The sequence below is a fragment of the Plodia interpunctella genome, chromosome 27 (genome assembly GCF_027563975.2).
Source record: "Plodia interpunctella isolate USDA-ARS_2022_Savannah chromosome 27, ilPloInte3.2, whole genome shotgun sequence".
Classification (NCBI taxonomy): Eukaryota; Metazoa; Arthropoda; class Insecta; order Lepidoptera; family Pyralidae; genus Plodia; species Plodia interpunctella.
Window position 1 is genome coordinate 3473106 of NC_071320.1, and position 24668 is coordinate 3497773.

The window sequence follows — 24668 nt, forward strand, 5'->3', positions numbered from 1 at the left end:
GGCGAAACCTTCAAGAGTGATATAGGCCACTTTTTACTATGGTTTTACGCGAGCGAAGCCGGGGCGGGCCGCTAGTATTTAATAAAGGAATGCGCTTGCCAACATGTTTATAAGGGGGTAATTTCTGGAGCTATTGCACTGGTTTCCAAAATTCTTTTACCAGTAGGAAGCTACATTATTCCTAGGTGGCATGCGAGCTCCAGGACCCAGCTAATAAGTTTTAATATTTTTCAAATTCAAATCATTTATTCATCATTTATTTAGAAATTAGACCCTCACAGGCACTTTTTCTCGTCAATTTTTATATTTATAGTTATTTCTCACAAAAGCTACTACACACGCTTCTGGCTATTCAAGACATAGTTGATAGTAACATACAAATTATTGCAGCACAATCTTGTCTAATGCCTAGCTAATTAAAATATTGTGGTGAGACAATATTTAATTATATCTTCTAATCCTATCAAACCAGAAATTTTGTAAATTATATTACTGTTGATGTTATCGGTTTCATTGAAATTTTATATATAGGTGCATAAGGGGGCAAAAATCGTTTTATCTAGGTCACATGTCTAGGAAAATTATTTTTATCGTCATACGAATACGATAAGAATTATAGTCTTAGTTCTCAGACAGATCCCAACAGAATAGTTGGTCAGACGACATATATTTCGTATTATCACGATGAAATCATATTTTCATAAGTAAATCTTATCGACAGAAATCAAAAACAAACTCTCGTTCAATATTACCGGATATTCAAAAACTATGATTTACTAACTTGCACTCAAAATACACAAATCAATACAAAAACCAATCAACGTGTATATGCATACACTGCATTATGTGTCCAACTACCTAGGTATAAGTACGTGTATCAAAAGCCGGTCTGGGGTTTGTGCCAACCGGTATTTTTTTTGCAAAGAGCGAGCGTAATAAATAGACAAAGTTGTTCGCGAGTCGCGCCAGCCAATTTTGTCAGTGGTAAAGCGCCATGGCGCGTTGATTCATTTCCGATATTTTTTACTCTGTAGTTTAATGAAAAAAATAAAACAAATACCCAGATAATATTCGTTCCCATGTATAGTCACTAAAGTTTCATCCTCACTAAAGTTTTTCTGCATATATAAATTTATACAACGGTAATAGCGACGTTTTTACAAAAAATTTGGTTAGCTTGATGTGCTAAGAAAGCACCCACAGGTTTAAAAAACACGAAAAAGTTTATAAGTTTGTTAGCTATTTCACATCTATTTTTATGATAATAATTTGAAATTAAAAAATCGAGGATCGTGGTCATTATGTGGAATGAAACACACACATAAAAACGTAGTATAAAAAAGCCACTCAACATTTAAAATACTAAAAGAATAAATAATTTATTTACTATTATTACATAGGTACCAGCATACTGGCTTCGCCCACGTTAATTTAACTTATTCAATATTTTGGGTTTTAAGTAACGTATCGCGATGAAACCTATCCCAGATTTTAAGTTAGACTATCCCTTATACAAATGTGAAAACCGCCTCACATTCCATCCAGTAGTTATGAAACTACGGGCGGAAGAGGAAGTTGCGGGTACAAAGAACTTTCGTACTGTTTCTTATTGGAGGTTGTTACAAACTTAGTTTGTGTGGTCTGTTGGATACCCTAGAAGTAGATTGATATATTTAAACCAAGTAACTTACCTTTCGTTTAGGTACTTAAAGGTAAACAATATCGATAGTTTTGAATATACACATGCACTTTACAAGGCTAAATCTTTGCACATTATGTAATTAATAATTTTGTATAAAAAAATGTTTCTAATGTGCAACATTTTGATTTTTGAAACGTGCAAGTATTTCATTAAAAATACGAAAAGTTGTGGTACCTTGTGCATAAATAAATTGACGATTGGATTTTAATCATTGTGTGGAAAGTCGATTTTTAGGGTTCCGTATTATTTTGTATTTTCACGTTTTTTAATTTAAATTGGTTTGCTAGATAGGTTTGGTTTGCTTCTCTTAAATATAAGGATACATTTTTTTTAAACCATTACCATTTCCATAATGAATGAGACGGTTAATTATTTCGTATATACCTAATTAACTTTTCATGTCTAAAATAAGAGTTTTTATACATCCCTATCGCAATAAACACGGAAACAGGTGCAGAAACGACAGATGTCCAAGCGAATTCGTGGCCAGTGGCCAGTCACCGTTCGTTTCAAGGGTCGTGTCGTGTACCACAGAATAAAAAAGGTCAATCGCCACCACAGACTGCCACGTCATCTCTATGACGCATAGGCTAATGATTAATTATGTAATTACATTCCTACAAAATACCGAAAGATGTGAAGAAAAACAGGTAGGAGCGAACCAGGATTCCAACGGTGTATAACCGAGGAACGGTGTATAGGAGGAGAAACTGGGAAACACTTATAAAAGCCGAAATGAACAAACTTTTTTGACGTCAAGTGATGTGTTGACGTGAAGTTGAAAAATTATGTTTCGACTACCCATTTAGTTTCGTCCGCACTCTCCACTTGTATCCACTACCAAATGAAAATTATCCAGTTTGAAAAGGGCAAGCCGTGTTTGTGAGCTTGATTTTTACTACAAAAACCTTCATTTATGAAGGCTTTTCAGCGAACCTCCATCCATCGGCGCAGGCATAAAAATTGATTCATAACATGATAAAAAAAAACACAAGGTGATTATCAAACCAGCATGGCTGATTTTTGATAAATTATGGAAAAAAATAATAATTAAAAACCACAGCCGAAATTTTAAATTTAAAGTTTATCAAACTTAATAATTTAAGACATTCTATCGGCGAATCGTTCGTAGATGAAGGTTTCTGTCGTTCAAACGCCCGATGTCGAAACATTCTGTCGACGAAGCAATTGTCAGAGAACCGTTTCAAGCTCTAAACTTTTAACTCGACCTCGGGCTTTCAGGGGCCACAGCCGTGAATATAATAGGAAAACTCAGATGAGACAGATATAGTTTATTCCGAAATTCTAATTAATTCCTAGTAACAATAAACTCGAATATAATTTTCCACAAGGTCAAAAAGATGTTTACTGTTATGTTTATCGAATTATTCTACGTAGAAAGGTCATTACAATATTGTAATAACCACAAATCTAAAAGTCAAAAACGTGGTACTCTAGAAAATAGCGCTACAAAATATCGAATTACAGATGAGCATGGGAAGGATTCACTTTTTAAAATAGTATTAACTTGTTTCCAACATTCAATTACATTAAACTATATGAGCTTTCGTCTTCGCTCCCGTGGGAATTTTGGGAGAGAAAAAGTACTAACAAACTTTTCATTTATAATATTATTAGGATAATAGTAGGACGCACAACAACTACTTAAGGACACCAAAAATAACTTTCCGATTAACTATATTTTTGCAATGCGAAATCGTAGTATCCGATATTGCATTAAGTGTCCCATCTGTACCTTTCTATTTTATGATAGCGGCACGTAATTTCAAATTATTCGTCACGACTTTAATAAAAACAAGGGGTGCTCACGGTCGATGGTCGCGTGCTCTCTTTCTCTTACATAGTGGAAGAAAGAGAGGGAAGGATGAAAAATACATTCGAGTCAGCATGTTATCCATCTAAGTCCCGACTTTAGCTGTAGCAAATGAGGGAGAAAACAAGTTTGAAATTTTTGAACGTTGCAAGTATTATAACATACTGCATTGTCGGTGTTTTTTTTTTTTTCATATTATATATAGATAAAATTTTCTGTTATTTTTGTGCATGACAGGCATCTGTAGTAGGTACATATCTTCAAACTTTTAAGTAATACTTAATTCAGTAGTTTAAGTGTAAAGGTACATCTCCACTATTAATGAACGATACACACTTTCAAAATCGATATCTTTATGTATATTACAAATAAATAATATTATATTGTTAATTTATTTTAGAAATTATTATTTAATAATTTGTAGATTTTGTTTTTTTTTAAATTTGATTTCAACCAAAAGACACACTGTTATTAACTTTTTAAAATAAACTAAACGGGAAAAAGAAAGTTTTAGAGATAGTTGCTATTCTCCCAGTTTCTCCCTATTTTCCTCTACATATCTATTTAGAGCTAATAGTGGGTGTTTATACTTTACGGGGACGTTTGCTCCCTTCCCATAAATGGCTAAGTGTTTATGATAGGATAAATACATTTGGCAATAATTTACCTCCAAATGCTTGATCTCGACATATGTTTAACCATCCGTAATATCATGGTACAGTAAACCCCAAATCAAATTAATATGTACAAGTTTTATTAAAAGCCAATATTCAACATTTAGACTAATGTGATACTTACTATACTTTATTTACGTACAGATTGAGTTCGCCACTAGATAAGTTCAAGACTTGTTTTACTAGACCAACGATTCTATATTTTATAGCATACACCATAAGTGAAATTCAGGTCAATCTTAAAAAGGTCGTTATCATCTTCGGTCGTTACCGGGGATAGAACCCGCGACCTCTACTGTAGCAATCCGGCATGATGACCATTAGGCCACAGAGGTCGTCAAAGTTCAAAATTATAGGAAAAAAAAAAAGAAATCAGAATTAAGTTCAAATTCGAATCTAATAATCTTCATTTGATGAAGAACGACCCGATTTCATCCGGGAATCACATTTCGAACTAAGAAATTCTTCCTTAATTCATCGTTTAAATAATTATCCACAAGATAACACAGGAAAGGAATGCCTCTAAAGCATCGTCGCACATACAAAGTGGTGAACTAATGGGGCACAAGGGCCCTTAGGGGACGACACTGAAGATCCATTGTGTGGTGCTTAACTGCCTAAGTAATGCCAGTGATGGTACCACGGGAAGGGTTGAGGTGTAATAAACATTATTGTATTTTATTTGAAGTTTTTTTTTGTGTAACAAGAAACTGTGTTGTGTTTTTGTGTAACAAGAAACTCCGCCTCGCTTTTCTGGTTGAAATAACTGTTAACTAAATTGAAAGACTATCAGCTTTATGAAAATAATACGAAATAATGCTAGAAAAGAACACAGTTTTAAAAAGTGTGTGTGTGGTGGATGTCGTACGCGACTACCCTTAGTCGTCTCGCAGCAAACAGCCTTAGCAGCTGATAAATAACAATACAATTCCAAAGCAGAGTTGACGTAAGGCAGGTGACGAATTGTAAAATCGCAGCCGAGTCTTCAACATTTTTAGGATTTTTTTTTCACAATTTGTCAAACTAACTCCGGAATTCCCGGCATCATGTCCCCGAATGCAACCGTGAACACGCGCAGATAAGAGAGTAGGTATAACAATATTTATCGAGCGATATCAAGCGAAATCAACTCTCGCATAAACAAAAACTATAATGGGATGCGAAAGTCATGATTAATTTATTTATCGGTTACTAGATGTTGCCCGGGGCTTCGCACCCGTGGGAATTTTGAGATAAAATAAAGCCTATAGCAATCTTGGATAATGCAGCTTATTATTGGTGAATTTTTTAAATCGGTTTAGTAGTTTCGGAGATTACCCGCCTCAAACATACAAACTCGCAAAGTCACAAACGCTTACCTCTTTATAATAGTAGTATAGATTGTTACGCTTTCAAGCATCAACTACTCAACCGATCACGTAATTTTACATAAATGTCAGGGATATTTATGTAAAATTCTTCTTGAATCACTGAATCTATTAAAAAATCCCCGCATCAAAATCCGTATTTTTAAAGATCTATAGGGAACGACGCGAGAAGCGACTTTGTTTTCTCTTAGAATAATAAAGGTGTGTTTACTATGTAATAATGATTACAGAAAATTATGGGTCTGACGCAAAATTTGCTTGAAAAAGGAGCCATAATTTTTTTTTTATTTAAAATTATTAGGGTGTTAGTGTTTTTGAAAGACATATTTTTATACAAAGTCGGTACACACGATGATCATATATGGTTCTTAGCGGCGCCGGAAGTAGCCAATCTCCCGGCAGGGAAAATTGTACTAAATAAATATTTTTCCTTGTATCTGTCACACACAGTCGAACAATTTTATGTATAATTCGAGGAATTAGTTGATCATTACTATTTGTTGATGAAACTAATTAGGTTCGGTTATATTCTGACAAAATGTGTAACTTTGATATTTTATTTAATGTTAATTGTAATTTATATTCATTTTGTAATTTCTTAATTTAACATTATTACGTCTAATGGGCTTATGCTTGACGCCACGCAAGACGCAGGCTATTTCACAATAGGCAACCGAACTAAATTTCCGCCACTACCTTTTCAAATCACCTCACAATTATAGAAATACAATGAACAAATCATCTTAGTATCCAAAGTACAGTTTTAATTAACAAAATTTTTTTGCCATTATTAATCTAAGATACTATTATTATAAAGAGGTAAGCGTTTGTGTGTTTGTGACTTGTGAGTTTGAGGGGGGTAATCTCCAAAATTACCGAACCGATTTAAAAAATTATTTCACCATTAGAATGGTACATTATTCAAGATTGCTATAGGCTATATGTTATCTCAAAATTCCCAAGGGAACAAAGCCCACATCACAATATTGCATATTTTAAACTATTTTCAGACATTGTCCGGTCGCATGTTATAAAACTAGCGATCTGGCCTGGCTTTGCACGGGGTCCTTGACGTATGTTTAAACCCTCGGGAATGAATTGTCTAAACTGCATCAAAATCCGTTGCGTGGTTTAAGATAGGTATAAGATAGCTTAGAAACAGAGGCGGATTGCGACTTTGTTTTATATTATATAGTGATATGCAAACCTTCAACCAAGTTGAGAGATTAAATAAAATAAAAATGGCGTCACCGCCTGAAGAATCCTCCGAACGGTATTCTCCAGACGGCTATGTAAATATCGTATTTATATTCCACACTGCCATGTCTTAGTTACTTGGAAACAGTATTGAGCGATTTATTTATTCTACAAATGCGAATCTACAAGCCTGTTTTTATCCTTTAAATTTCTTGTAATATTATAGTAATTATCTACTCAGACGTTCTGTATCAAGTTAAAATAAATAAAAAAAAATCTTAAATCGCATGCCTGTTCTAAACTCTTCAGGAGTATATTAGAATCATTAATAATTTATTGTCAAACTGGTAAATACATAATATAATGTTATGAAAACGTAATACTGTCTAGAAAAAATATAGTTTTTGTTTCTAGAATTGTCTAGACTAGACACCGTGACTCATAATTTTCATCACCCATTGAATTAATGAATTAGGGTTCACCTTAGATTATAAAAAGGTTTGTTCACCAAATTCATTAATTCAATTTTAAATTTATTTTATGTGGGTATTGGTGCTCTACGATGTAAGATTTATTGTATAAACCGAGACCAGCATTCATTACTTCAAGTATGAATAATTAACATAGATGTAGTAACGTATAAGGTCTAATTTCTAAAATATTGCCAACAGATGGCGGCAGAAAGTCATAAGTCATTTCATGCAAATGCATACAGGCGATTTGAATAAAATCTTACGACAGTATTAACAATAACATACTAGTTTAGAAGTTCCTAAAATAATCGTTGCACAGCTAAATGAAAACCATTAAGCCACCATCGGTTCCAACAAAAGACGATTCTGTAATGATCTATCACAAAACCGTCCACTGACGCTTGGCTAAATCACTGCACCGGTATGCGACAAGATTGATCGGTGTTGGGATTACACAACATACCTATATAAAGATAATACATAAAGATTACGATCTTATATTATTATTAATTTATTCTGGCTAAGCTTAGCTTTAGGGCTTCGCTTTCATGAGATTATGAGATTATTAGTCGCTCAGGAAATTGATCAATGGAAACTCAAAATCAGACTTTCATATCATGAATTATAAATAAAACAAAAATGTTAATGGTCATTTCAAGTGTTGAATCGATAAAATAACGAGAATTTTGGGGTATGTATGTAAACTTTTTTTGCCCCGTAAGGGATAAAACCTATTGTATCTGTATCCTTTTACACTGGGGTCCCGTTCCTATCTGTCTTGTCATTCTAACCGTGTACCAAATTTCATCGCTATTCGTCTATTTTTGGTTTAAAACAGATTACACGTGAAATTCACACCGATCACAGATGTTAATAGTATCATTGACCCTCAAAAACGTGATGGATCAATCTGCGACCTCTTATCACACTATATAAACTCTAAAACACTTATCATCAGTGTAATTACTACGCTCAAATGATAGTAGCTAAAGTATATGGGTGCATAATAAAGATGACGCATAAAAATACCATGTATGTAGGTACAATCAACAACACGGTAACAGCGGGCAGTTTACAATGTATTTGGGTAGGTTGATGTGTTGTTGACTGTACTATGTAAATGTAAATAACAGACGGAACTTGGTGCAGAACCGTGTCTGTTATCTCAGCGGATGTGACAGAGCCTCTGGCCTTTGGATCGGAGTTAAAAAGCCAGGACAATAATTGTATGTGGTAACAGTACACACATGTGGTAAAAGGATCTTACAAACTTAAATCTGTAGGTACATACATACGTCCATACTTCCTTATCCTTACATATTATAAAACAAAGGCCTCTGCCGTGTCTGTCTGATCGTCATAAATTCAAAAACTATTGCACGGATTTTCATGCGGTTTCCACTAATAGATAGTGTGATTCCTAGGAAATATAGCCCGGACATGCCGCTAGTACTTAATATTATAATGTGAAAGTTTTTTTGTTTATTCGTCTGTTTGTCCTTTTCAAACTGCATGTAATATTTATGTGGTAGGATACAATAGTGGAAAGTCCGGGCGAAACCGCTTTTTCCTATGAATTTACAAGATAATATGTGTATCACCATTCCATATGAAAAAAAAAAACGACAAACACTTTCTTTACCGCAAATCCAGAATTAGAAAAAATACCCAAACTGACCGAGCGGCGCGGGCAATGAACCTGGGACCCGCGATGGCTTTAACACTTGAACAGTCGCGTTTTTGCAGATCATTCTACCTTCAACGATGTACTATTATTATTATTATTCCGTTCCTTTCCATGGTAGCTTGACGGGAGCAGTAAGTACTATATTTTTGTTAATATAGTTTTAAGAACATTGATTTAGTATGGATTCTGTTCGAAATATATAATTACTAGCTGCGCCCCGAGGTTTCGCTCCAGTGGGAATTTCGGGATAAAAAGTGTTATTCCAGGTTATTTTCTACCCGTGTACTAAATTTCATAATAATCGTACCTAGTTGGGATTGGGATTTATTACCAGCGAACCTACCAGCAGGAATTAATTGCATAGTAATAACAGTGAAAACTGTATCAATGCAAATGCGAAGAAAGCTTAGAAACAGACAGACGAGGAGAGCAATTTTTTATATATATGTAGTGTAGTAGTAGTAACTAGATTACGTCTACTATGGCGAGGGGAAGCCCGAAGAATAGAAATATGGAGTGAGCTAAGCAAGATATGGCTAAAAAGAAAGTAACAGATCGATTAACGTCAGACAGGGCACAGGGAGATGTGGAGGAGACTGACATTCTGTACGGACCCCACATAAAGTGGGATAAGTGTAGGCGAATGTTGCCAACAGCTGGTTAGGCTTCCCTCGATCGCCTCGTACGACATTTGCTATGAAAGATAAGTGGTGATGCTGACATGCTGCATTAAATGGGATAAAAGTAGACAGATAATGAGTTGCATTAATGTTTTTTAAGTAAACATTTGACCTATGACCAACTTATTTTGTCTATGTGCTAAGATGTAAGTGAGACAACAAAACAATTTGATACTAACATGCATCGTATTTGGCCGTACAATGACCATATTGTGCAGCAATTCACACCTAAATATTTGAACTCAGTTGAAAACAATGAACAGACTGAAGTACAAAGATTTTAAGTTTATCTCCAGGCTAGATATGAAGAAGTAGAATGGATTTACAATAAACACAATAAAGGAATTTTATCCATTATGTGTATGGTGACGATTTTCCAAGCATTACTGTTGTTTCTAAGAGTCTTTTGCCAGCAAAAATCTATGTAGACCGTGAAATAGAAGAGGGTGTATTTCATATTTACTAGTCATCTATCAATTACATACTTCTGTAACATCATGTTTTCGAAAAGAACTTAAAAATTCAAAACAAAACCTCACAAATTTTTATGACTGTCAAACACCCATTCAAAATTGTATTGACTGATGTTGTATACTATAAGTGGCTTTTGGTCACCGCAGAGAAAAATTAACAAAACAGTAACTCTTGCTTGATTGCGATAGTACATATATGTTTATTTGCGATGACTAAAAAAATAGTAGCAGATGAGAGGTGTCCTAGGGTCACTAACAATATCTACTCCAAATTTTATCAAAATCGGTCTTAGGTCAAAATGGACAAATAGACTTTTGTATTTATAATCTCACATATCGTTCTCTGTATGACCCAAAAGTTTACTGTCAGATAATACTTTTAGCATTAAGTCCATCTATAATTGTACTTGTACAAATTGTGTTTTGAGCGATAATCTTTAAATATAAATAAATAAGTAATATTAGTATAGATTGACGATCTGAACACAGATATACAGCTAGCTTACTGGCTGAATTCAGCCAGTAAGCTAGCTGTATCTATGATTCTAGAATGCAATCTTGGAGCACACCTAGAGTAATACCAAGTCACAATTGTACCGAGACTCTAAGAATAGAGAATAGCCAAAGAATAGATATATATAGCTGGATATAGTTTATCACAAATGGTATGAATAGGAAGGGAGTACAGAAATGACAAGTGAAAATACCGAAGGGATGGGAACTCACAAGAATGGAACAGTACCCAAGTGTGAAAAAGGTAAATAGGAAGAAATAACTGTACTGAGATTGTGTTTCAATTTGTAGTAAATATGGCCTACTGATTTTCTTGTTTGGGTGTTGCCAGTGATATCTATGCATTACTGTGCGCTTTTACCTTGAGAAGACATAACCACAAGTAGAAAACTATGGAGTCAGAAAAATATAGTGTATGGTATTAATATTATTAACCAACAGAAATAATGTACAAAAACAATAATGTACAAGTGTGGGTAAAATTCAATATTATACAGAAGAAATGTTTTGTATAATACATAATTTTATAAAATGGTTCAAACTTTCGCTGAGATGATAAAATTTATGCGAGGTTAAATAGATTTTACAAACCGAAAGAATTGTATTAAAAATTATGATGTCCAAAAATTCACTAGTATTAAAATTTTGTAAAAACATCAAATTTCTTAGGAGGAATTGAAAAAATTAAAGTAATATACGCATAGCATGTCACTAAGGTGCAATTTGAAAGGTAAAGTAGTTTGAAGTCCGAATAAAAAAAAGAAAAATAATTTGTTGAATTGATTACAAGCGTGCCGGCGTACGTATTGTTTGTAAACAAATATCACATGATCGGCCGACCGGCGTTTTACAATTTCAATGCAATATTTTCATTATATATCTGCCTAGCAAATACCAAAAAATGAGAGCTCTACGTTCCGAATCAAGGGAGAAAATAACATTTAAAATACCACGAGAAGCTAGACAAGCCTATTGATAAAATGCCATGTGGTCAATACGCGCCAAATTTTGACAACTACTTTTTCGCGAGCGCTCCTATCAAAGTATTTGGTAGGTAAATAGTTTTATCAATTTTTCTTATATTTACGTGAAATTTTGAACGGTAGTTGTTAGATAAATAGCTTTGAAATTTGTTCAAAATTATCTTTTTAGAAGAAATTTACCGCCTCTAGCGGTGAGAATATGAAACAAAAACATAATGGCCGACATATTCGATTTGATGACTGCATACCTAAATGCGCAAAATACTCACACTTTCCTCCTCTTTTTCCATTCCAGAGGGCATTTGAGGTACTGCACGATTAATCGCCGAGTAGTCCGGTAAATCCGGGAGCTCCTCGGCGAGATATATGGGCATTGGTTTCGACGCATCCAGGGCCCTCGCCCTAAACGAGAGCTTCGACATTTTGTTGACAGGACAAAACACGCTTAGCGTCGACACTAAAATGCACTTATAAAACACTTTTTTGCTCCTCTAGCAGGTCCCAAGGGACCTTAAACTGAACTTCACACACTCTAGTTCGTTCCCATGGTTAATTTTTGCACACACTCAGTCACAATTAATGAAAAACAATAACGAAACTTTACATATTGAGCGAACTTTACAGAAAGCCATCATGGCGGCTTTCCGTTTGGCGGACGACCATGACCAACTTCCACCTAAACGACGTACGCGGGAAGGAAACACGCGGGGACAACTTCACTACTCTTTATATTTTTATTAAAATTAAATAATTTGTATTTACGGAAATATAATATGAACATCACATTTATTTTTATTGAATTAATTACGATAAAAGTTTATTATAAAAATGTATATATATAATATTATAAATTAAAACACTAAAATGACGTCGATACCTAAATGTCAAACCACAAACAATAGAGGGCGCGTGATGTTCCATTTTACAATTTCCAAAATAAATACAACATATTAATTTATTTAATCAGACCAAGAAATAAATAAAAATTTTAATGATGAATATACATGGTGTAGTATAATACTAACATTCCAGCTTAATATGAAATTTTAACTATAATGCAAAAATAAGGTTAAACTTTGGCCATAAACAATATTTAATTTTTTAAATATTGTGCTGTAGAAATGAAGAACCATACGGCTTTGTTAAAAACGAAATGGCCGCACCATGTAGCTTATCGCACTGACCTGAAGCTTTGCTTTCTGTGAACTGAGGCGTATGTAATTCTATTAATTTCATTTAAATTTTATTGCATGTGAGAGAGATAGCAATAACTCCAAGAAAACTATTATAGATAGACGACGGACGAGTATAACCAAATGAGATAGAAGATTTCCGTACAACTTCCTGGTCCTATCCGTCCGGTTAATCTCATACAATAAGTGGCTCTTGATCAACAAAAAATTAATAACAATAAAGTGTTAGATTGTACCGGGCACATTATGGAACCAAATATGTGGGCGCTCTGTCTGCATTTTTTCTCATGTATTTACGCAATTTCTATTTAATTTAGCTGAAAATGGTCGTTGTGGCTCATGGACAGTAGCCAAGAGTGCGCGGGGATTTTTTATAATTTTTGGTTATCTTAATTTATGCAAATAGCCAACTTACCATTTCAGCACCAATATTGTGTTTACGTCATGCTGCAATTTCCAAAATTAAATTATACCTTCAGTTTAAGCATAAAATGTGTTTAGCCGAATAAATCTTTCTTTAGAATATTTCTCTATTTATAGAGGGCTAAAGGCACAGATATAAAAACATTACATGCTAAAGGCTATTCTATTATTAAAAAGGTAATGACGTAGGTACCTTTTACCTGTGACAAAACCATGGATTTAATAAGTACTTCGATGGAGTACCTACCAATTCCATGGACAAAACATACTTTAGCCATGGACGTATAAAAACAGATTAAACCTACTATTTATGAATAACGGGGATTGTCTATTGGAACGGCCGTAAATATCAGCAACGATCATCTACCACCGGCTGCCAATCTTATAACAAAGTTTGCCGGCGTCGGAGGCTCTCCCTTATACCAAGTTGTGGTACCTACTAAAATCTTGAAGGTAAAAAAAAAAGAAACAGCCCAATTTTACCAAAAACTTTAATATAATAATTTTAATTCCATCTTAATGTATTACATCTAAAATCAATAATATTAATCAGATAATATACAAACTATTTCCTATGGTTTACAGCGAAAAGGATTATTATTACATCATATGGTATCACTGAAAATACAGTCATACAAGAAGTAATAAATATTTTTAGACAACACAAATTTCATAAATAAATGACAATACCGGACAAAACAAAAGAAAGAAAAAAACATACATAAATTTGGAATAGCATATTTTCAGTGTTGCCATATAGTATATAGTGTATAAGTAAATTCCATGAATGTTTATGATTAAATAATTCGGTTATCTTCTTATCATTTAGCCAGTAAAATAAATATTCCATCTCATTTGGCTATGTTAGCTCGATGCAACTCGTGTTTTAGTTGTATATGCCCAAGCTAAGACTACAAGCAAATAACACAAGCATTTTATAACAACAATAACTGGTATCACAAACACACACACATTGAGACAGTGCCAAAAGAGACGCTAAATAAAAATATATAAAATGCTTATGCTAAGTATATGGTCAAATTCGTTAGATGCTTAGAAAGTATTTATTTTACTGACCTTGCTATTATTACGGTGATACAAAACGTCACTTACGCAAAATGTGTTCCTAAAAAGGCTACTAGTATTAACTACTATGATGTTAAATTTTTAGCAACTTTTTCAGATATACGACTGTTTGTTGGCTTAATCATTTGCGCTAATCGCTAAATCGCTATCGCAAAAAATTCATTTCAGCTAATTTCATTAATTTTTTTCTCACACAAACTGATTTAAACGTTAACGACGCATAGAAAAACTAACATCGTGATATTTTGATCAAATTTTTCAGAATTACATTTTACGAAGTGACGTTTTGCAACACGACCGCCATTTTTTGATGCTACACTATTGATATATTATTACATATATTATTGCAGTGAGCAAGCTATTCTTATACAAACGTGAAATGCAAAATATAGTCACAGCTTATTTCAAAATGGAAACTAACAAAATCGTGTTCTGTTTATTTTATATATAGTATTATTACATAGTCAACGACACGATTTCTTTTCCTAAAAAGGCTTTACACTACTAGTATTAGTATGAAGTTTAATTTTCGTGAGCAACTTATGCAGATATAAACAATATGGACCAACATTTTGCACACATGTTACGAGCTTATTTCATTTTCTGTGCATATAATGAGTGACGGACTAGACGTAGGGTGCCGCGTTCCCCACCCATCTCTGCCTTCCGCCACGCGAATCGTGACGCTCCTTTTGTTTAAGAATTGGCAATATGATAATAGGACATCTCTGTTTTTCATTTCTTATTAAATAATTATTTTGTATTTACCGTTATTTCTTCATACAAAATTTAACAGCCATAAAGGTTCATAGTACATGTATAACTTACTAGTGTAAATACCTCTTTAGACAAGGACATTTTTAACGTTCGAAATTTTTTATTAGCGTAATGTTTATATATGAGGCCAGAGCGTTCATAAATTACAAATTGATTTACAAGATGTTGGTATAAAAATGTATAAGACTAGCATTTTATTTTTTACCGTTAATTTTTCACATAAAATATATGCGTGTCGTTGATTACTAATGTTAAATGTCGTAAAGATAAAAAAGTAATACAGAAATGTTTGAACAATTATGACAATTTCATAATAATTTTAGTATCAGTTGCCGATTGTGTTAGTTCTAGAACAATCTATTCTACGCGTTCCATAGACCCACTTTGACATTTCGAGTGAGAAGGATGAATCTCAATAATTATAAGAAAATCGGGTGCGACAAAGATGGCTAGGGATATGTGAAGTTTATTTACATTCTATTAAGCAAACCATTTATTTCATTAAAAAATATTGTTGTAATCTTTTTAGTTAACGTGATTTTTTTGTGTCATGACCATATAAAATTTCACTTTTTTTAATAATGTAATTTCATTTTCAACAAAACTGCTGGTGTTAAATATTATTTTGTTGATAAAAAAAAATGCAATTTTAGATTGTTATATAACTAAAAATTTCCAGAAACACAATTCATATTTTGATCAGTTTTATACAATTTAAAAAACAATAATACCTAGGGATTTATGAAGACAAATCTTCGATTATAATATTTTGATCGTCATAGTAAATTAAAAAAAAAAAACTTAAAAAATTTCATTTTTTGCCATTGATTTCATATTAAAATGCATTTTATCCAGTTTTTAATTAATTTCCTAGTACAAATGAAAATTAGAAGTCTTAATTCTTTATGATTAAGTCTCGTTAGATGGTAAGTGGTTACCGTAGCCTATCGAGGCATTTAGGAGGCTATCATTATATTTACTTTATATATGACATTTGGGATATTGTGTGTTTGATTGGTGATCGTAAACTTAAATAAATTAGTATGAATAATCTTGCAAACTCGTTGGACATTTGTTATACAATTTTGTATGTATACAGTTATAAATCAAATTGTTACCAACATATGTATAGGTTTATATCGTCACCTAGATGTACATTGTTTTATTTTTTGTTTTATTTAACAGACGCATCGACAGTTGACACCTGACGTGTATCTATGGTTACGAAATGGCCGAAATCACACGCAACCGAATTGACATCATCGATGTTTTCCAATTTTTGAAGGGTTCTCGTTTTGGAGGCCAAACACTGAGACGTCAGAGGAGCAGAAAATCATTATCACAAATTTAACTTATCCGTTGACACTGTTCAAAACCTTCAAATAAATTCCCACGGGATATAAGCCCCCTAGTATAAAATAAAATCGTTTTTAAAAATTACTTTCGTGGATAATGTTTCACTTTACAATGTATTGATTTTTGAACTGAAATTTTATTTATTTATGTGAAGAATGTTTACATGTTAAAGAATTATAAGAAAATACGGACTTTAGGCATAATCTTTTGCAATACTGGAGCTGATTGAATGAGCATTATACAGGTGTACAGTCGACAGCATATCAAACATGTATTTCTGCAAGTAATTCGTAGCTTTGGTAAATGCTATTTAATTTAGAAACAAAAGTGTCTGTGAAAGTCTCATTTCAGAATAAATAATTTAATTCACGTAATAGCGGCGAGTTTCCAATGAATTAGGATAGGTTGATGTGCTGTTGTCTGTACAGTAATTTGTCTAATCCCTAGATATTGTACAATCAGCTGTTCGAAGGCCCCGAGTCGCCTGTGGGCGCTGATGTGGGTTTGCTTTTGCCCACGAAGATTTCTACCTCCTGGAAAAAAATATTATGTATTTTTAGTAATCAATATTATATAAAACTCTGCCGTTACTGAGTGACTGACTGACAGACAACATACAACTGAAACTACTGAGCATAGGAAGCTGAAATTTGGCATAGATTCCCCGGGGAGTGTAGGTGAGCACTAAAAAGGGATTTCCTGAAATTCCCATGGTAAACGAATTTTTACTCACAAAGTTGTGGGCAAAGGCTAGTTACGATTATAATTTAAACCAGTTTTTGCCCACAACTTCGTATGTAGGTAACAATCTGTTTCCCGTGGGAATTTTAGGGAAATCCCTTCTTAGTGCTCCCTTACACTGCCCTAAGAATCTAAACACCAAATTTCAGATTTCTAAGCCCAGTAGTTTCGGCTGTACGTTGTTTGTCTGTCAGTCACTTAGTAACGCAAGAGTTTTATATATATGTTTTGTGATTAATGTGTTTATTCGATTATTAATTTCTAGGACTAATGTTTGAGCGATTAGTAAGCCATAAGTCGTCTTTTCAACATGACTTTCGTCCAAACTTTTACCCCTATTATAGTCACTTGGAAGCGGTAGTGGTGTAATGGTTAAGACGCCCGCCTGTGGATCAAAAGGTCTCAGGTTCGAATCCTACTCGTGCCACATGAATTTGTATACAAATCTGACTCATATATAGTACTTTTCATCGACCACCACTTGCTACCGGTGAAGGAAAACATCGTGAGGAAACCTGCACACTGGTTGATTATTAACTTGTATGTGAAATGGAGAAGGCAATGGCAAACCACTCCATTAATAATGCCAAGAAAGTTGTTGTGTGTTTCATTCCATGTAATGACCACGACCCTCGTCATAAGGAATACGACTCTGAAGAAGATAGTCGCTTGGGGGTTGATAACAAAATTGTAGCTTATGTTTGAACGGATGTCTAATTATGCATATCAAATTTCGCGAATGATAGCCGGGACTAATGATAACCCTCGGGCGTCACCTGCGGCCGCGCGCGCGCCTCGCCGTCGCCCGCCAGCTGTCGCTCGCGCGCCACCACTCTGACACCAAAACATTATAAATTATACACCTACACAAGAACAGACAGACAGACAGACAGACAAACAGACACAGCAGAGAACTTTGTTTTATAATATGTAAGGATGAAGTGGGAATTTCGAGATAAAAAGTATCCCATATGTTATTCCAGGTTACATTCTACCCGTGTACTAAATTTCATAAAAACCCGTCCAGTTGAATTTTTTTTGAAAATAAATCAAATATTAGTTCGAATCGATAATACATCACATCACAAAACATTCGAAATCCATACTAATAATATAAAGAAGAAAGATTTGTATTAAATTAACTCAAAAACTAATGAGCCAATTTCGATGAAATTTGTATACAGAAATAAACGAAACCTTCAGGAGTGACATACTTTTTTATTTTTTAATACCCGAACAAAACCGATGCGAAACGCTAGTTTACCTATAAATATCAATATGCATATTGCGACTTTGCTCATCGTGACGCAACGACAACCACACAGCAATGTGATTGGTTCGCTGCGTCTCACTTCGAATCGATTCGATAGTGAGAAGCCCTAAAATAAATACAGCTCAGTCAGTTGATATGGTTGTGACATTACCTCCTGTGCTGCAGCATGGCCTTCCGCTCAGCCTCCCGCTTCTCGGCCGCCAGCCGCGCCTTCTCGTTGGTCGGGGGCGCGCGGGGGCGCGCGCGGGGGGCGCCCGCGGGGGCGCTGGGGCGCTTGGCCGGGGAGCTTATCTGGAATTGACGAAATAAAAAAAAATATATGAAAATTATATTGGGTCTTTCGCTATAGTTGTTATAAATGTGGACGAATGTAATTTTTTTTAATATATTTATATAAGAAACACATTTTTACCTTTTGGGTGTTCCTCAGGGGTCTATATTAGGACCAACACGAATCATTAAAACTTTTAAAACTTACCTCTTCCCCATTCTGAGTTCTACCGTTTGGTGTTCCTCTCAAGGTTTTATACTAGGACCAACACCAATCATAAAAACCTTTAAATGTAAAGCGTGTGTTTCCAGTGTCAAACGAAAATATATATTCTCAAACCCACCTCACGCCAGTTGTTGGCCTTCAAATCCGCTATGTTCTGGAACATGTCGTCGACATGCTTCACCTGCAGACACACCATGTCCCAGAACCCTTGCAGGTCCTCCACTGTGGTCGGGAAAGGCTCGTCCAGACGCTCGTTTATGTTATTGTAGCAGAGGCCTGCAATCAATTATATCAAATATATCAATCTATATTATTAATATAAATCAGCCGTTTGTGAGTTTGTATGTTTGAGGCGGGTAATCTCCGAAACTACCGAACAGATTTCAAAAATTCTTTCACTATTAGAAAGGTACATTATCCAAGATTGTTATAGGCTATATTTTATCTCAAAATTCTAAATTCGAAAAGCTATCGGTTCTAGCAAGAATATATTCAGCACCGACGTTGTAGATTTGCCATCGACACACAAGAAGAAGCAAGAAGAGCAGTAGTTAATTCTAAAGCGACAAATACCTTCAAACTGCAGCATTTTCTGCGTGGCCAGCAAGCGAGCCTTGCCAGCAGCCGCCCTGAGGAACCCTAGTACCTCCTCACTCACATCTTCCTGCTCCTGAAACATATTACAAGCTTTTATTTAGTTTCACCTGTCCCATTGTCTGTCCGTAATCAATTGAAATTTCCCACGTCGCTTCAGTTTGCGTGACAATGCATTATTGTGATAGCCATGACCTGCTGGTGCATCCAGGATCGGCTCCCAACGGTTTACAGCACGGTCATGGGTTGTTTGTCAGGAGTTAAATGCCACAAGATCTCTCTGATGGCAATAAAAAAATTGTGGCAAAAATTCGATTCTTATAAAAGATTTTATCTACATTCACATAGGTATTTTATTACTACTGTTTGTCTAGATTTTGTGAGACGACTGACGACGATAGACAGCTTTATATATTTATTGTTTTTTTTTTTTTATTTGTTGCCGTAATAGGGGCGAATTGCACTCATTACTCTGCTGACCGTCTGTTTGTCAGCAGAAACTGTATCTCATCAACATGAGATACAGGTTCTGCTGACAGACAGACGGAGAGCAGTGTCTTAGTAATAAGGTCCCGTTTAAAAATAGCGTTGAAATACGCAGCAACAGCATTCTATTATATCGTATTTACGTTATTTTTTAATCACGCTATTTTTGCACGTGCTTCGCTGCGTCACAGCTACGGATACAACCGGAATAAAGCGAGACACAGAAACGAACTACCATCAAATTAGTTGTGATCAGATCCTACTATAGTAGTAAAAACAAGTATTTATATAAATTTCATACAACGAAGTACAGTCGACAACACATAAACCTATCCAAAAACATTAAAAATCGCCCCTATTACTGACACATGAGTTCAATGCAGCGTATTTGACATATGGTAGACTGTACTAGAAAACGGTAAATAACTGTGACAAATTGATGTTTAAATTAGCAATTATCATAATTAAACGCCGAATATCCGCGACCTTGTAACAGTTGGCATATACTCATTGAGTATAACTTGGTTAAAACGTAATGGAATAATATAATTTTTGTTTGTAGTTGTCATACAGTTTTACAAGACCTGGTTATCGCGCGAAATGTTAAAATTTAACCCCCGACGACAGAAGGAGGGCAGTTTAAAGTTTAACGTGTCTGTGTATCTGTATAACTGTCCGGCTGAACCGATTTAGATCTAGTAAGAGAATTTAATCATAGTATTCTTAGCTATATTTGGACAATTTGCGTTCAGTAGTTGTTACTTTTTGTATAAATTACTCATCTACATCTAGCAAGCAGATGATGACAGCAACATGGTATTTGGGGTTAAAATTTTTAATTTAGTATATTTATAATAGGCAAATGCAATTTCTTCCAGCCAACCCTTGGATGTAGAGAGATATTTTAATAAACATTAAATAAATGATGATATTAGGCTGTGGTGACCAATTACCATCAAAAAATTCGCCTCACCTGTAAACTTTCCAACTCCTTCTCAGCGGTAACGGACAACGCTAGCAGCCTTTCAGTCTCCTTCTTCTCCAAATCTAAGAAATAATGTCCGTCCTTAACCACTTCTTCCACACATTTCCCCGTACCGTTCACACTGCTGCCCGCACCGTTCACATTATCCGCACTACTCACACCATTCACTGTCTCCTTCTCGTCCAAACTTATCACAGATACACCGTTTGTCACTACATCGCTTGTTACTGGCTCAGTCTTTTGCATCGGAATGTTATCGGGCTTCTCAGGTAAAAGTTCCGTCTTGTTCTTCTTAGGCGACAATATAGGTAATTGGGCACGAAACTCTGGCCTTAGATGCCTGAGAACAGGCAATGACACATCCACTTCTCCAGTTTCTCCATTCGGACTAGAATATACATTTTCACCTTCAAAACTCTCGGATTTCCGAGGTGATACAAATCTGTCGTTCGGGCAGTTCATAGATTTCTCCGTCAGCACTTTAGGCTCATCATCGTCGCTTTGACTTCTCAACTTGTGCCGCTTCTGGTTGAAGAAACCCTGGGCCAAAGCGCCAGGTCCATATAATCTTTCGACGCGTTGCTGTATGAAACTTTTCATAGGACTAGTCAATTTCTCTCCGTTTTCCTTCGTGATCTCAACTCTCTTGGACATCCCATTTGAAGAAATTGTATAAGATTCAGAACTTAATCTAGATTCCTCCCCATTAGTTACAGTCTTTCTGAAATTAGTCTCCGAATAACTAGACTTAAAAGTGAGCTCTTTAGCGTTATCAACTTCATCGGTTTTCTGGAGCATTGATGCAGCAAAATTCTTGCTTTCGCTGGACATGTAGGACCTACTAGTTGTGGTCATGTTTGGGCCTAAAAAATTGTTCTTCAGCTGTTTATTCTCTGCAGCCATGAAGACATGTAACGGCGATGTGGCGAGGTATGGATCAGTGTGCGCCTTGGCAGGCGCTTTCGCTGTCAAATCGCTCCTTGTATCATGAGGCCCGAAGGTTGGCACCAGCAGTTTATTGGCGCTAACCGGCACGGGCACAAGTAGAGAGGTATTTTCACTTTTGTAATGATACGTATGTGTGATGGGCCGTATGGGAGAAGCTTCACGACTTTTGTTGATATCCTGCCTCAATTTAGAGTCATAAGTTGTCAGATTAGTGTAGCCGTTAACAGAGCAGGCTAGGTTTAAATAACTGGGTTTTTTCTGTTGAACCTCGTCTCTTTTCTTGTGATGAGAGCGGGATCTATGGCTCCCTGCGTCTATGTGTATTTTGGGAGGTGGTTTTAGGAGATTCTCAGATTTTCTTGGGGTGGGTGTGGGGTCGTCCGGTGTCCTAATTGGGGTGGGCACCGGGGTGGGCTGGAGGTTCGATCCGGCTCGCTCCTGGATTCGGGAGGTGAAGTCCCGAACGCAGCTAGTGGTGGAGGACGGAGTCAGGAGATTCAAGCTTCCTGATGTTGTATCTGGAAGAGAAAATAAAATACCGTTTTATTATACCCAATTTGTTAACTTTTTATTCATGCACCCCCTTGAACTAGATATTCAACCAGGTTGCAGTGTGCATACACCACTTGGTGGTCTATGAAAACTACTATTCATCAGTCAGAATGGTAACATTGGTATAAACATGGCACAAGTAGGCTTCGAATCCAAGACCCCATATAGCGGACAGCCGCGCAGATCGATTGCTGCAATGTTTTATTTGGGGAAGCCCAAAGAGGCTCAGCTTAAAAAAATAATCTGCCTATGATTTGAAACTACTAAGTATCACATATAGATATGTGCAATGCCTATTCCTCTCGTGGATATCGTACTAGGCGAGTAGGGGACACCACCTTTGCATTTTATAGGTAACAATAGCATTCCCCAAGAAGGATGACATAATTAAATCGATTGCGAGCGCGAGCAAACATTTGTATCCATGGTCGCCAATATTTGTCTGCGGTTCGGGGTCGGCACACCGACTACGATTTGTTACTACTTACATGTGCAATAGAATAAGAAATAATCACACATTTTTTAAGAACGAATGACAGAAATACTGAACTCACATGTTACTAGAAAAAAAACACATGATAGATAGGTACATACATTACGGTTCTACTATTATCCCTTTATCTTATCAGGAGATTGTACTGTAGCTATGGTGAAGGTCGCGCAATAATGACATGAAATAGATCTATTTCACGTAAAGGCTCAATAATAGATTTAGAGTTGACAATTTTTTTTTAATTACTATCCGAAGGCCCTTATATCATTAGAAATACCAGTGAAAAAATTACTGTGATAATAACAATGCTTTCAAAGATATGCCAAAAATAAAATCACACATTTTTTGAACCAAACGCTCCATACTAAATGACATGTATGAGTGATGTCACAACGTGCTAAAATGTTCGCGAAGAAAGCTTTATTTGTTCGTTATTTATTATGTTTATGGTAATGATTTCTTTATTAAAAGTTGTTACAAAATTTATGTTTTTAATTATGGTTAAATTATTTTTTATAATTTCTTACTTTTTGAAAATGGACTTTCCAACCAACTCTTGTATTTAAATCCAGCTGCATTGTTACAGTCTATGAATTATCGTAATGATACTAAATATATCTATTTTGTCTAGTTTATATTATATTTTTTACAATTCTCTGAACTTGTCAACTACCCTATTTATTTATTTATTACATATTACACTCTAGCTTTTGCCCGCTGCTTCGTCCGCGTGAATTTATATAAGAAAGCGGAACAGACATGATTTTCATACAAAGTTTAACCACCATAATTGCCATTATACATACATAAATACATTTTACTATATTGTCCTTCTGATATGGACTCAAAAAAAGTGGCCTATGTTTCGTCAAAGTTGGTCCAGCGGTTTCAGTTGGACAGATTTTCGCATAGGAGTAATTTTGTCGAGTTAGAATGACACATTGTTGATTTTAATCTTTGTACTCGTTCACATGAGGCTCAAAATTGTTGACAAATTCTTTTCGGTTATATTCAGTAGCACTACAATTTGGGAGCTTTATATTATACTAGAAGTTGCCCGGGTTGAGTTACTATCCCATAACACAAGTCTCGAACTTACTTTTGGGCTAGCTCAATCTGTGTGATTTGTCATAATATATATATTTTTCATAACAATCTGTCCAGAAGATAATGCGTGAAGAGGTAACAAAAGAACTTAATTTCACATTGATAATATTAGGGGATGTTGCTGTGAAACCCCAAAGTGCGGCTAGACTTAAGTGCAATTAGTCTCAGTTGGTTACATCTTGATGCAGCCTACTTTTCTTAGGTTTAGCCATTTTCATTCTGGCTCAACAACATACTTATAGCAGTACGGTGGGTTTGGTTTGTCTCTGGTGGAAAGTATGAGAAAAATACCCATTTTATAATCTTTTTTTGATTGACTTTTACAATGGTTGCGTTTGAAAATATAAATGCAGAAAGTAAGGATTATTAATTTGTATCAAGGTAATAGAAACATGTCACTTAATCAGTCATTGTTATAGATATAGTAACATTATTAATATTCTATTACTGTTTGTTTACCTTATTTGTGGCCTCCAGAGACCTTGAGATATACTGTATAGCTTTATTATATATGACTTTTAATATCCTAGTCATATATATATTATGTGTTATTAGATAATATAGTCCTCCTATGA

General features: G+C 35.1%; 2 protein-coding genes across 4 annotated transcripts in view; both read right to left on the reverse strand.

Moving 5' to 3' along the window:
• Positions 1–12271, reverse strand: part of E(Pc) (Enhancer of Polycomb) — a 65920-nt gene extending 53649 nt beyond the window's left edge. Inside the window, exon 1 of the mRNA XM_053765282.2 lies at positions 11853–12271. Coding sequence (XP_053621257.1) covers positions 11853–12005 — 153 coding nt within the window. The 5' untranslated portion in view covers positions 12006–12271. The remainder of the gene's footprint in view (positions 1–11852) is intronic.
• A 1398-nt stretch (positions 12272–13669) lies between these two features.
• Positions 13670–24668, reverse strand: part of vlc (vulcan) — a 36974-nt gene continuing 25975 nt past the window's right edge. For all 3 annotated transcript variants that reach the window (XM_064436864.1, XM_053765261.1, XM_053765260.2), the window contains 6 exons: positions 20982–22459; positions 19502–19598; positions 19047–19204; positions 18584–18723; positions 17936–17993; positions 13670–16951 (listed from right to left, as the gene is read on the reverse strand). In XM_064436864.1, the coding sequence (XP_064292934.1) occupies positions 16877–16951; positions 17936–17993; positions 18584–18723; positions 19047–19204; positions 19502–19598; positions 20982–22459 (2006 nt within the window). In that variant the 3' untranslated portion in view covers positions 13670–16876. The remainder of the gene's footprint in view (positions 16952–17935; positions 17994–18583; positions 18724–19046; positions 19205–19501; positions 19599–20981; positions 22460–24668) is intronic.